At 43.0% G+C, this 15,341-nt stretch overlaps 1 protein-coding gene across 1 annotated transcript in view; it reads left to right on the top strand.

Moving 5' to 3' along the window:
- The window catches only part of RAD51D (RAD51 paralog D), a 46,305-nt gene that overhangs the window by 13,255 nt on the left and 17,709 nt on the right, over window positions 1-15,341 (top strand). Inside the window, exons 5-9 of the mRNA XM_073615231.1 lie at window positions 2,990-3,071; window positions 3,797-3,931; window positions 5,765-5,860; window positions 9,756-9,846; window positions 10,016-10,086. Coding sequence (XP_073471332.1) covers window positions 2,990-3,071; window positions 3,797-3,931; window positions 5,765-5,860; window positions 9,756-9,846; window positions 10,016-10,086 — 475 coding nt within the window. The remainder of the gene's footprint in view (window positions 1-2,989; window positions 3,072-3,796; window positions 3,932-5,764; window positions 5,861-9,755; window positions 9,847-10,015; window positions 10,087-15,341) is intronic.

Consider the following 15,341-nt stretch of genomic DNA (forward strand, 5'->3'; position numbering starts at 1 on the left):
TCTCTACTTTGTCCTCCACCCGCCAACTCACTCACTGCCCAGGAGATCGCCAATCACTTCAAACAGAAGATTGATACAATTCGTGCGGAGATCTCTACTGTTCCGACACCCTCCACGCTTTACACTTCATGCCCACAGGCACAATCATTATTACCCTCTTTCAACCCCACCAATACAGACAAAGTTGCTAAACTACTTGCTAAGGTCCACCTTACCACCTGCCTTCTGGTTCCTGTTCCCTCTCAAATGCTACGTTCACCCTCTGGCCCTATGCTATACTCTCTAACCCACATCTTCAATCTCTCCCTCTCTCTTCTGGCATCATCCCCAACTCTCTAAAACATGCACTTGTCAGACCCATACTTAAAAAGACCTCACTGGACCCATCCAATCTTAACAACCTACGCCCCATCTCCTTGCTCCCCTTCTTATCCAAACTCCTCAAACGTCTGGTCTACAACCGACTGAGTGTCCACCTCGCTGATAATAACCTTCTTGATCCCCTTCAGTCTGGATTTCGTCCTTAACACTCCACAGAAACTGCTCTCCTAAAACTAACAAACGATCTACTAGCGGCCAAAACCAATCGACACTATTCTGTACTCCTACTCCTGGACCTCTCTGCTGCCTTTGATACGGTTGACCACCCCCTCCTCCTCAAAAAACTACACGCCTTTGGTCTCCGTGACTGTACACTTCCCTGGTTCTCTTCCTACTTATCCAACCGCTCCTTTAGCGTTTATTATAACTCTACTTCCTCCTCTCCTCTTCCTTTCTCTGTTTGGGTCCCCCAGGTTTCTGTTCTTGGACCTCTCCTATTTTCAATCTACACCGCCTCCGTGGGTCAACTGATAGCCTCCCATGGCTTCCAATACCACCTTTACGCTGACGACACCCAAATCTATTTCTCTACCCCTCAGCTCACTCTCCTCACGTATCACTAATTTACTATCAGATATATCAGTCTGGATGTCACACCACTTCCTCAAACTCAATCTATCCAGAACTGGAACTTATTATTTTTCCTCCCCCATATGCCCCTTCCCCTGATCTCTCTGTCAAAAACGATGGCACAACTATAAGCCCATCCCCACATGCCAAGGTTCTAGGTGTAGTCCTAGACTCTGAACTCTCCTTCAAGCAACACATCCAATCACTGTCCAAATCCTGCCGCCTCAACCTTTGCAACATCTCCAAAATACGCCACTTTCTAACCAATGACACAACAAAGCTCTTAATTCACTCACTTGTCATCTCTCGCCTCGACTACTGCAACTCCCTTCTCGTTGACTTACCTCTACATAGTCTTATCACCTCTTCAATCCATCATGAATGCTGGTGCCAGACTCCATCCACCTTACCAATCGCTCTGTGTCTTCCACTCCTCTCTGTCATTCCTTCCACTAGCTTCAGCTCGGCCAAATAATTAAATTAAAAATTCTAACAACTACGTACAAAGCCATTCACAATTTCGCCCCCAGCTACATCACTAGTTTAGTCTCTAAATACCAACCTACTTGTTCTCTTGGTTCCTCTCAAGACCTCCTGCTCTCTAGCTCCCTCGTCACCTCCTCCCATGCTATCTCCAGGACTTTTCCAAAGCCTCTCCAATCCTATGGAATGCCCTACCCCAATCTGTCCGCTTATCTTCTACTTTATTAGCTTTTAGACGATCCCTGAAAACCCTTCTCTTCAGAGAAGCCTATCCTACCCACACCTAACAACTGTATTTTCATTTTCTCCATCAGCTCATCCCCCACAGTTATTACCTTTTTGTTTCCACTTGACCCTCCCTTCTAGATTGTAAGCTCTAACGAGCAGGGCCCTCTGATCCCTCCTGTATGGATTTGTATTGTAAGTGTACTGTCTGCCCTCATGTTTTAAAGCGCTGCGCAAACTGTTGGCGCTATATAAATCCTGTATAATAATAATATTTATATATAGTCATTTACTGGCTCCTTCCTTTTCCTGAAAATGATCACTGACTCTGTCCATTCATACCTGAGCATTGTAACCTGTGTTTACGATGTTTCAGTTTATGAATGAACAGAAGCTTCTGTCTCCTGTCCAATCATCTTCAGTGCAGCTGCAGAGAAAGGAACTGGGGAATCTGTGTCCTTAGTCCCTTTCCCTGTCCCAAGGCCCCCCCCCCCCCCCCCCGACAGGGCTAATAAAAAAAAAAAAAAAAAAAAAAAGAGGGATAATAATAACTTAAAGGTTAAATTGTAAAAATACAAAAAACACTGACACCATCCAACCCCCCCCCCCCCAAAAAAAAGAAAGCATTGTAAAAAATAATAAATATATATACATTTAAAAAAATTGTATAAAATAAAATTGTAAAAAAAATAAGAATAAAAAACTACTGACACATCATCGGTTCTGCATATTAGTGCCCATCAGTGCCACTGTCACATGACATTAAAAAAATATATCGGTATCAGCGAGTACTTGGGAAAAAGTATCGGTACTTGTACTCGGTCTTAAAAAAGTGGTATCGGTTCAACCCTATCCCTGACCCTTACCTTTTACTCCTAAAATAGTGTCAATCCTCCTTTACTGAAAGTGGAACTAAACTCCTTACCTCCCCTCCAGTAATACGATGTCTGTAAACTCCATCACTGGCATTTTCTCTTTTGGGTTCAGCACCTTTTTTTTGTTCTCTTGATTGGCCCGCAGTGTATCTCCTGTGCATTCATTATTCCCGACCCCAAGCCATGCTGAGAATGTATGCTGAGCTGCGCAGCTCGGTGTACATTTGAAAGCATCTTGAGAACAGGAAAATGAGAAGCTTTATATTGCATTAGAAAAATTATAGTACTGTGTGTCTCTTCTGCAGTAAAGCAAAACCTTCCTTTATATAAATGTTTTGATGTGACGGCAAAATTGCAAACAGCACTGAATGATCATCACCAAAAGTAACTGATCTGATCTGTACAGTATACTATATATATATATATATTTTTTTTTATTCTTTCTTTGCTTCTAGGCTGGACCTCCTATTGGATTCAGGTTTATACACTGGAGAAGTCACAGAGATTGCAGGAATAGCAGGATGTGGCAAAACACAGGTTTGAACGATGTAACCTATCTGGTGTAAGTTAGTCATTTAGAATGACTGACTAGATCTTGTATATATGAATAGATGGTAATATTTTTATTCTATTATTGTTACAAACAATGTTATTTGTGTTGATCTGATTACAGTGGAACCTCGGATTACGAGCATAATCCGTACCATGAGTATGCTCGTAATCCAAAGTACTCGCATATCAAAGCGAGTTTTCCCATTGAAGTCAATAGAAAAGAAAATAATTTGTTCCGCATTGACTTCAATGGGATGCAATACTGCATGCGGCCAGAGGCGGGGGGGGCACCGGAGAGCCTCGGAAATGCCCGAAAAGGCCCGAGCACACTTTGGCTGACCTCGGAAAGACTCCGTTCACGAGCCTTTCCGAGGTCAGCCGAACTGTCCTCAGGCCTTTCCGTGCATTTCCGAATGCCGACGATCGGCGCTGTTTGGCTCCGGCGCCCCCCACCTCAGGCCGAAAGCAGTAATGCACACCGCTTTTGGCCTGAATCCTGCTCATTTGCGAGACAACACTCGCAGACCGAGTTAGGACTTTTAGAAATGCGAACCGCTTGTTAACCATGTTACTCACAAACCGAGGTTCCACTGTATTGTTAGCATAGTTTGCTTCAGTGTAGATGTTACTTTGTACCAAATTTGCATCTTTTAAAGAGCTGTTTATGGTTTGCTATAGGGAACCTTATTCCGAAATTTGCTTTGTTTTAGGTATGTCAAAGCATCGCTGTAAATGTGGCTAGCAGCATAAAGCAGAAAGTTTGTTATATAGACACCACAGGAGGCCTGACTGGCTCTCGTCTCCTGCAGTTAATACAATCCAGGACAGAACAGGAGGATGAACAGGTAAGTAGTGGCTTTGCACTCATAAAAATCACAGGTGATGTTTGATGATGCCCCATGAGTGCACACCACGCAACAAACAAAGAGGCCTACTACCAGCTTCCAGCATATTATAGGAGCCTAGCATATGGGGTTTTCACAGGGGAACAGTTACTTAGTTATTGGTGTCAACTTTTTAAATTGCAACACCAGTGTTCATTTTTCAGAAAACCCTTGCTATGACTAGTTTACTAGAGGCACATCTTACGCATTTTTCTATATACACTGTATATCAACAAAATATTGATAGCTCATAGTAGCAGTGTATGTAAACCATGTGAAGAGCTGCGAATACCGCACATTGATACACAAATGTTTTCAGACCTTTATTTTTGTATGATGTGGGGTTTTTGTTTTTTTTTTTTTTTTTGTTTTTTAATCTGCTGTAGCTTTTGAATTTCCATATATATATTTAAAAATGTAGGGCCACAATTACCTATAGCATTTAATATTGTATTTCTCCTCGGGGTTCTACTCCTGCTTTCTTGGCTGTTCCTTTCTGTATGTTGGTCTTCATGTACACTGGATGTTTTATCATGGCTGTTTGAGGCTGTTTCCTGCCTCTAAATGCCCTGTATATTATGCCGCGTACACACGAGCGGACTTTACGGCAGACTTTGCTCGGCGGACTTTACGCCGGACTTTATGACGGACTTTCCGAATGAACGGACTTGCCTACACACAATCCACCAAAGTCCGTCGAATTCGTACATGATGACGTACGACCGGACTAAAACAAGGAAGTTCATAGCCAGTAGCCAATAGCTGCCCTAGCGTGGCTTTTTGTCCATCGAACTAGCATACAGACGAGCGGACTTTTCGACCGGCCTCGAGTTCGACGGATAGATTTAAAATATGTTTCAAATCTAAGTCCGTCCAACTTTTGAGCAAACAAAGTCCACTGGAGCCCACACACGATCGAATTGTCTGACGAAATCCCGTCTGCCGTAAAGTCCGCTCGTGTGTACGTGGCATAAGCTTATGTGTCCATGCACACATAGGCATTTAGAGGAGTTTATAGGCAGAAAAAACCTCCACTGCCAGTGCATCCATGAGCAGAAAAAACACTTGAAGCATGTTAACACATCTAAATTATTATTCTGGCCAATGAAATGATATAATGTCCAAGCGCTTGATGTGCCTAAACGCGTTACATACATGTACAAACGTCAAGCATTTTTTTTCTGCCAAAAAATTGCTGCCAGTAGGAAGGGTGTCTAGGAGAGATAACAAAATGTCCAGTGTGAATGAGGCCCAAGTCATCACCTCTACGGAATTTTTTTTCTTTTTTTTTTCTCCCCTGAATCTATTTTGCTCAGCCTGCTTTCTACCAGTAAGTAAAAATTCCACAGTCCCCTCAAATTTCTGCCCATGGCCCATTGCACTTTCTCTCTTTGAAAACAAAAAACATGCGGAACATATTGCATGCCCATAAGCATAACAACAATGCTTACATTTTTAAAAAATTTTGGAAATCACCTCAATATAGGAACATATGCTCTATACTCCATGTGTAATGAAAAAAATTCTGATCCTAGCACAATGATATCTTATACGGACCACTCAACTAGATATACTAGAATTCAAATTAAAACATTGATGTCAGACTTAAATCCAAATTGATTCCTTGCTATTCATACTACTGCAAAATATCACTGTAAAGTGACTCCTGTCCTGATTTCTGCATTTCCTGCATTTTTAAGGATTTTTGTGGACTTCTCTACACCTTTTTCTTTAAAGTCTGTTCACTAATACAATTTACATATAATTTATAGTCATCTGTTTTGGTACTTCTAGATTGCATCTCTTCAGAGGATTGAAGTGTTCCATGTGTTTGATGTGTATAAATTATTAGATGTACTACAGGATTTGCGGCACAGTTTATCCCGACAGGTATGAAAGCAAATATATATATATATATATATACTGTAAATATTTAAAAGACCATCTTTGGGATACTACAAATTTCACATTATCTCCTGCTGGTCCCCTTATGCTATTGATTATTTATTGTGATCAAACTATAAATGTAGGTAAAAAGCTCAAATCTAACTTATTGTGATTTCATTACACTCCTGCTTAAAGGATACATTCACCTTTTGTACCATGTTACACCCGTAATTGGGGTGTAACAACTTACAGATCCAGCAGCCCCCCCCCCCCCCAATACCCCATAGTGACAGTGAGCAGGGGATCTTCTCCCCGCACTTGCTGTCACAATTTTTTTTTAAAAATGTGTCCGTGCGGGGCTCCCCCTTTGCAGCTGTTGGCTTGTAGTTCTCAATAAACTACCAGGGCACTGTTGAGCCCTCTAGGTAGTTCATTGGTGCTTCCTGTCAGTGTGTAACTGCCTGCTCATATAAGGTGCTAGCAGACAGCTTACGCAAGGCAGTCTGCAAAAGCCCTGCAATGCTTTGCTTAGGCTTCTAATAAAAATAAATAAATGCAAATTCATTATTTTTTATTTATTTATTTTTTTACCTGCAAACTGATGTGCATTTTATCTTCCCTCCTTTTTTTATTATTTATTTTTATTTTTTTTACAAAGGTGCAAAGTTTTCTATGCGGATGGTTATTGGGTGTGTTTGTAGGGGGTTTAAATTGGATGGGTCTATATGGTTTATATGACATCGGTGCACGAGTGGACAGAGCTGGATGGCAATATAGGAAGACAGGCATTACATTTCTACAGCATTAACATAGTGTACCGTTTACTGTTCCTTTACACACTGATGTGATGACATCTGCAAAATTATTGAGTTGAGACTACACAGCAGCAGCGATCTAAGGATAAGGTGCTAATAGTGTCTGGTCCCCTGGATAGGAAATCCCAAACATAAAGCGTCTAAAATCAACAATATATAATCTCTTTGCTTTATAGGAATAAATATACCTCTTATATTTTTGAACTGAAGCTGGTTTGCGCCAAAGTGATTCTTACCCTTTTAACAGTCCCTAATAAGTGTAGAAAAAAATTATATAAATGGGTGCCATGCTAAATAAATTTCTGTGTAGTACATATATATACAACAGAAAATATATGATTAATACCCCTGTGATGTTATAAACTATACAATTTTTTTTTCAAAAAAGTGGCAAAGTGTCTTAATACATATTGCCCATAAGTTAACATAAAAAAACAACATATATGAACAAAAAGTAAAAAAAACAACATATTTGCAAACACCATATATAGTGTCCATGTCTGTATTGTGAAAATTTCTCCAATTTCAGTGCAATCTTCACCAGCAAAACAAATTCAAATGCAGAATTCTTGTGCTCCCAATTGCTGATCGATATTGCACTGCTCTATATTTCAAATAGTGCTCCCAGAATTCCCCACCAGGTGATATACTTACCAGATCTTTTGTGACCCCTTAGAGCAGGGGTCTCAAACTGGCGGCCCTCCAGCTGTTGCGAAACTACAAGTCCCATCATGCCTTTGCCTGTGGGAATCGTGCTCGTAACTGTCAGCCTTGCAATGCTACATGGGACTTGTAGTTTCGCAACAGCTGGAGGGCCGCCAGTTTGAGACCCCTGCCTTAGAGGATAAATTCACCTTTGGGAACATGTTCAGTTCCACTCGTTTTTACAGTGTAACATGTTCCCAGTGCTGCAGCCACTGCCACAAATTTGGCCTATTTTGAAAGTCTCACAGGGCACACAAAGGGGTCTGTTTCTAAAACATTTGTGCAAGCTAAACAAATTGGTCCTGTATTTTTTTTTTCTGATAGCATATTTCTGTATCCATCTAGTGGCTAAAATACATTATACTTAAGTTCTCACTGAGTTATTTTGGAAAACTATACTGCATTTTGGCCACTAGATGGTGCTGATGTTACAGGTACAGTATTAATTTATTAGAAAAAATATAGGGGAATTTTCATTCAGCTTGCACAGATGATTTTGACATTAGTGCAACAGATCCCAACTTGTATCCCTAGCCAAAACTTTGTGTGTGTAATATATATATATATATATATATATATATATATATATATATATATATATATATATATATATATATATATTATACACATTTTTTTTTTTAAGGCATGTGGGTGGGTTAGAACCCCGTCAGGGTTTTTTGCTGTGTCTCTGCTGGGGATATTCACCCCTCTTTTTGTCCTGGTGAGTATTGTGACCAAGACAGAAAGTAATGAACAATACAGGGTTTTTCAGTTTGTACACCAAAACATGAGGTGAGGGGAACCCTTCTAATGGAATAACTTGTATTAGAGCAGGGGTGTCCAAACTGTGGCCCAAGACGACTATTAATATGGCCCAACACAAAATCATAAGCTTACTTAAAATTGTTGATTTTTTTTTTGGTAAAACAGCGTTTACACTTTACATGCAGCGGAAGAAACATTTAACAGTGTCTCTTTACTGGACTTTTAAAAAAAGTTGTATCTTTCCAAAGAAAAATATCCTACTCTTTACAATCCCGCCTTATTCCTGTCATCTGTTTTGGTCAGCACCTATATTTGTGAGCAACTGTTTTCAAGGATGAAGCACACGAAGGGCGAAACTAGAACAAAAATATCTGATGGGCACCTTGAGAATTGCCACTACATCCATCAAACAAGATATCGATGTGTTAGTTTATCAAAAACCGTGTCAAATATTGCACTAGTTTTGTGTTGCCCTCTTTTACTTTTATAATGAAAAATATTACCAAAAATTAAGTTTTATTACTCAGGTACATTATCTACTGTGTATCAGTGATCATTAACTTGTGATCTGCCCGACTTTATCTGCTCATTAGCATTTCATTGAGAACTACAAGCTGCCAGCTGCAGAGCTTGGCGGTAGATGTAGTTCATACTTTCGCAGAACCCTGTGAATGCATGGTGCTGCGGTGTAGGAGGAGCCCTGCATGGCCGTGCTATTTTTTAAATTGTGATGGCGGGTGCAGGAAGAAGATCCCCTGCTCGCTGTCAGACAGATAAGGCAGTACAACCAGCCCTCCTGTACTGGGCCCAGGCCCAGGCCCCATCAGTTCAAAAGGGGGGCCCGGGCACCTGCCAAGCAGGAGGGACGGTTGTACTGCCTTATTGCCAACTCATGTGGCTTCCCCTGCTGCTCTGCTGGCTTCTCCTCCTTTTTTTTCCTCCAGCTGCACTGCAGGGGGATAGTTATCTAAGCCCCCACCTGTTTGGGCCTTCCTGCGTCCCCCCCTCCCCTGCTGGAGGAGGGGGGGTGCAGTAAATATGTCTTATATACCAGCCCCTTCCTTTCCTAAATGAACACAGTGAGCGATTGGCACTGTCTCTATTCATCACTGAAGCATACTAAATTGTGTTTAACATGCTTCAGTCTGTGACTGAACAAGGAGCCTCGGAGCGATTCCCATTCATTCACTGTCCAATGCAGCTGAGGCTGCAGAGAAAGGAACTGGGGAATCTCTGTCCTCAGTCCCTTGCTCTTGCTGTTTAGTCCCCTGATATTTCACTAAAGGTCCCCCAACAGGGCTGTTAAAGAATGTAAATTAAAAAAAAAAGGTAGGCTGTACGGGGCTCCATGATTTCTAACAGTAGCCCTGGTCACAGGCAGGAGGGGATCGAGGGGGAGAGGAGGCAGAAGCTGGAGCATGTTAAATGTTCCACCCTAAATACGTGCGGAACATGTAACCTGTTCCAAAGGTGAACTTATGCTTTAATCAAGGTTAATTTGAAACCCATGTATGCCGTGTTTCCTTAATTAGGGTTTACCTAGAAGACCAGGCCGTTACATTTTACGTCTACTTTTTTACATTCAGAATTAAAATTATATTTCTCTTTTTTAGGTGGTAAGATCAGGAGAAGCTTTGAAACTTATAATCATTGATTCAGTATGTGCTGTTATCTACCCACTGTTAGGAGGAAAGCAAACAGAAGGTGGGAAATTGAAAAATATGAAAAAAAAAAAAAAAGGACTTTTATTCTATAAATATCTATTTATATTTGATTCAACTTTCATTCTACAACTGTAATTTACCTGTGGATCAGCCTTCTATATGTTGTCATCTGTTAATTTTTTGACACTGATCTCTCTTACCTTTTTCAGGAATGGCTGCCATGATGCACCTGGCACGGGAACTACAAACCCTTGCTCGTGATTACAGCCTCGCTGTTTTTGTGAGTTTCCCAAAATGTTTTTCAACTTTGCACTAAGATGATAGACTTAGGATGGGTTCACACTGATCCAACATGGAAGTAGGACAACTTCCGCTCCGACTTTGCCCTACGACTTTATGTCCGACTTCATTGAACGGGATCCGACAATACCAGGCCCTTTGAGTCTGGTATGAATATTGAGGGGGGGGACCCTGCGTTAAAAAAATATGCTTGGGGTCGCCCCCAAAATTCATACCAGACTTTTATCTGAGCATACAGCCTGGAAGGTCAGGAAAGGGGGGGGACGAGCGAGCAACCCCCCTCTCCTGGACCATACCAGGCTACATGCTCTCAACACGGGGGGGAGGGGGCGGTGCTTTGGGACAGGGGGGCTCTGCGCCTCCCCCAAAGCACCTTGTCCCCATGTTGATGGGGACAAGGGCCTCTTCCCGACAACCCTGGCCTGTGGTTGTGAGGGTCTGCGGGGGGGGGCGCCCCACCCTATGTGAATGAGTAGGGGTACATTATACCCCTACTCATTCACCCAAAAAAGTGTACAGAAATAAATGAAACCAATACACAAGTTTTTGACAAAGTCCTTTTGTTAAAGTAGCTCCAACGTGTCTTCTCTCTCTGGTTCTTCTCTCTGCAATGATGTCTTCTTCCTGTGGTTCTTCCTCCGGTTCTTCTCTCTCCGCTGTCTTCTTCCTCTGGTTCCTCCACCAGTTCTTCTCCTGATGCTAGCTCCTGCTGTTGTGTTAGCTCCGGTGTGTGCCATTACTTATATAGCCATGGGGTGTGGCCATACAGTGATGTCATTCGGAGGCCCCCTCCCTGTGATGTCACAGCCCATGGCTATATAAGTAATGACACAAGCTGGCACTAACACAACAGCGGAAGAACCGGAGGAAGAAGACAGCGGGGAGAGAAGAACAAGAGAAAGAAGGCATCAATGCAGCAAGAAGAACCGGAGGAAGAAGATACGTTGGAGCTACTTTACCCACCTGTTTACCCCTTATGGACCAGAGCAATTTTACATTTCTGCTATGAGCCTGCTTGTTCTGCATTAATTTTGTCATTCCTTAAGATAATGTAATACATTCTTGTTTTTCCTTAAAAAAAAAAGCTTTCTTTTGGTGAATATTGTCCTGCAACAATATTTTTTTTTTTTTTTTTTGCAATCCTTAGACAATTAAATGTAATAAAACTAAGCAAAAGGCTTTTTTTTTTTCTGAGCAGAGTTAGTTTAAACATAAATAGTGTTACTGCACATAAGAAGCATGCATTTTATTCTGTCATTTTGTCCTGTGTAAAACAACACTAAAATTATGATTTTGGTACAAAACATTGCAAAGTTATTTACAAATGAAGTAAAGTGTGTTTTTTTTTTTTTTTTTTTTCAATTCTGCTCTATTTTCAGTGTGATATGTGTAAACATATGTAAAAGGTGTAAAAATAATAATGAACAAAGCAAACAAAAAAAGTCTAACTATTAATAAAATGGGAAAAAAAATCACCAGGAAAATTACAATTGAATAGAGAAGGAAAATATAGAGTTAATTAGTGCTGATTAGAGTAAAATAAGGAAGGGGTTCAACAGAGGCACATTTAATTAGAAAAAAAAAATGTATTTTTACTTGTCAAGGTTGTTTTTACTCTCCATCTGCAGATTGAAGTTCATACCTTTGAACTGTAGATGCAAAACACAGTAAATTACAGTTGATAGAATGTTTCATTTTTAACTTTCTGTGATTGCGGCTGAGCAATTTTGTTTTATAAACATTGCCATACTGCTTCTTTTTTCTCAAATCGTCTTTCAGGACAACCTTGGAGAGAGCGCAGCTCCACCCATTTTCCAGAAAATAGATGCCGTCTTTAAATCCCTCCTCTTCCACCATGGCCTCAGTTATTGTGTTTCCTCCGCCATGGTGAAGCGCATGCTGGAACCAGGGAGCTGCGCTCTCTCCAAGGTGGAAGGATAAGGCTTACCTTGTCATGTGACTGTCTGGTGTGCACTGGCTCCAGTACGGACGGGGGGTGTTCCGGAGTCCCCAGTCTCTCCAGCCCAGGGGAAGCAATGGCCCGCAGGAGGCGTCAGCGTCTGGGGTCCACTGGCATGGTCCAGGTGGCCGGGCGGGATGCCGCTGGTCAACAGTGTGTCCCGCATGTCGGTTCCGGGTCCCTGCTGCCAGGTGACATCACGTCCAGTGACACGGCTTCTGGGGGGGGGTGCGTGGCAGCAAGTGGTTCCAGTCGCCTGGAATGCAGAGGCTAGGGGACGGGCTCCGTCGACCGGCACTTCCGGTTCCGGCCCTCGTTGATGACGCCGGGACCGGGTGATTCAAAACCAGATGGGTCGTTTCTCAGTACCCCGCTGCGCTCTCTGCTAGGATGGAGGAGAGACCGACAGCTACAGCAGAAGCAGGCGCCCCAGGCACTGGTCAGGCCCAGGTAAGAGGGGTACAGTGGTACCTTAATTCTTTTCCATATGGGCTTATGTTTTTGGTTATCTTTGTGATCCTCCCTGCAGGGAGCCTGAGGCTGCACGGTCAGAGGTAACTCTGCTCGGACCCTACAGTCTGGACTTGGTGGTTGCTGGCTGGGAATTGCACTGCTCGAGGCACTGTTCCCTTCTGTCTGGTGGTGGTCTATTTGTGCACTAAAGGTAGGAACATTTTTCAGGGACCCTTAGGTAAGTTTTTTTTTTTTTTCATTTATTCTCATTGCAGGAAAAAGCTTTAGGAAAAACCAAGCATTCAAACCCACCAAGTCAGAGGAAATGCCCTTCCTGCAAGAGCCCCCTCAAAGATTCATGGCAGAAGGCAATGTGCAGGTCCTGTATTAAGGACTTGGTGGAAGAGGAAACATCCCAGCAATACAAGGACTTGTTCTCTTCAGTACGAGAGCTTACGAACTCCTTGCGTTTGGTCAAATCCATGCTGGTACAGAGCCTGGCTGGCCAGGTTGAGCCCCAGCATCCACCGTCCAGCCCTAGGGCATCCACCTCTAGCAGAGGTCATTGACTCAGGGGATGAGGGGACATCCCTCCCTCAGGGATTCAGACGAGGAAGATGATTGCTGAGCCTCTAGGTACAAACTATAACTGGAGGAAGTGGATGACCTTTTGAGAGTGATCTACACTACCCTCGAGATCCAGGAGGAAAAGGTGCAACTGTCGGTTCATGATAAAATGTACCAAGGACTAGATGACACTAAACATAGTGTTTCCAATCCATAGACTCCTCTTGGAAGAAAGAATGGAAGGACCCTGAATGAGGCCCCTTCTTTTCCAAGACCCTTAGAAGAAGGTTTCCCTTCGAAGATAAGGAGTCAGAGGTATGGCATAAAAAAACCCGGGTAGATGCCACATTGACGCAGGTTTCCCATTGCACGAACCTAGCATTCGAGGACATGCTGAAGGGGTGCTGAAGGATGCTCCCTCTTGAAAAAAGTGTGGGATTCCACATCGGCCAGCCTCAAACCCGCTATGGCTTCCACGGTTGTTGCAAGGAACCTAGAATGCTGGGTAGAGCAGCTGAAAAGCCACGTAGAGGCGGGTACGTCACGGAAAAAAGAACTTCTGGAGTCCTTTCCGTTGATACTGAAGACAGTAAAATACATGGCTGATGCATCAGCTGAATCAGTAAAGATGTCAGCAAGGTCATCAGCACTGGTGAACTCAGCCAGACGTGCTGTCTGGCTAAAAACTTGGTCCGGTGACACAGCTTCCAAGATAAAGTTATCTTTTTCAGGTAATCTTCTTTTTGGTCCAGACCTTGAAACAGTCTTGGACAGGACAGTCGACAAGAAAAAGGCTTTCCCTTCCAAAAAGAAATAATCGATCAAAAAGAATTTTCATGCTGTTCAACAGCCCCACGAGAATAGGGATCAAGACTACAAGAACCGCTGGGTCTCCCAAAGGGGTAAGGGAAGAGGAGGAGTTCTCTTCAGCTCTCCCCCAGACCAGCCCCCTAAAAACAAATGACAATCTTACTCCAGTAGGGGGACGATTGTGTGCCTTTCACCTACAGTGGAACAAAACAACTGCAAGCCTGTTCGTGAAAAACGTCATCTCCCAGGGATACAGTCTGGAGTTTTCAGAACCCCACCCCCTAGCAGATTTTATGTTACAGGTCTTCCAAAGGACCAAGAAAAAGCTTCCGCAATGATGAACCTGCTGCAGGATCTGATTCAACAGGAGGTGATTATCCGGGTCTCAAAACATCAGGAGGGCCGGGGCTTCTATTCCCACATCTTCTTGGTAAAAAAGCCTTCGGGAAAGTATTGGTTGATTCTGAACTTAAAGATCCTGAACAGATCGATCCGTTACAAACATTTCCGGATGGACACGATCCATTCAATAACGAAAATTACTGACTCCAAACTCTTTTATGGCATCCCTAGATCTAAGGGACGCCTATTTACACGTCCCGATAGCTCAGGTTTCCCAGCGCTTTCTCTATCTAGCCCTCACCCTGGGGACTTCAGTTTGGCATCTCCAATTCAGAGCTCTGCCGTTCGGACTTTCATCCTCTCCCAGGATCTTTGTAAAGATAATGACGGAAGCCCTGGAGCCTCTGAAGCTAAGAGGGATTTCGGTCATCCCATACCTGGATGACCTGCTGTTTTTTGCGGACTCCAAAAGAACAGGTCTTGACAAATCTTCAGGTGTCTCAGGCTCACCTCAAGAACTTGGGGTGGCTCCTGAATCTAGAAAAATCAAATCTAGAACCAATGCAGGAGATGAAGTTTCTGGGCTATACGATAAACTCGGTGCTCCAAAAAGTGTTTCTGCCACAAGAGAAGATGGAGAAGATCCAATCTGCGTTGAGACAGATTCAAACCAATCTCTTAGTTTCAGTCCGATCAGCCATGGCAGTTTTAGGACTCCTCACAGCATCGATCCCAGGTATACAGTGGGCCAGATTACATTCCAGGCCTCTCCAGATGATTATCTTACAAAGATGGTCGCACTAGGAGTCGAAAAACAGATCATACTTACCGCAAATGTAAAACGGGCGCTCTGGTGGTGGAGGTATTCAACCAACCTGGCAAGAGGTCTCTCCTGGGTCTTTCCCCTAGACAAGCATCTAACAGACACGAGTTCCTGGGGTTGGGGAGCCCACCTGGACAGCCAAACCTCTCAGGGGGCCTGGTCCAAAGCAGAAGCCGAAATGTCCTCAAATTGGCGGGAACTAAAAGCCATTTTTCTCAGTCTCCTAGCCTTTCAAACAAGTAGTAAAGGGACAACATGTTCAGGTTCTTTCGGACAATAC

The sequence above is a fragment of the Aquarana catesbeiana genome, linkage group LG02 (genome assembly GCF_042186555.1).
Source record: "Aquarana catesbeiana isolate 2022-GZ linkage group LG02, ASM4218655v1, whole genome shotgun sequence".
Lineage (NCBI taxonomy): Eukaryota > Metazoa > Chordata > Amphibia > Anura > Ranidae > Aquarana > Aquarana catesbeiana.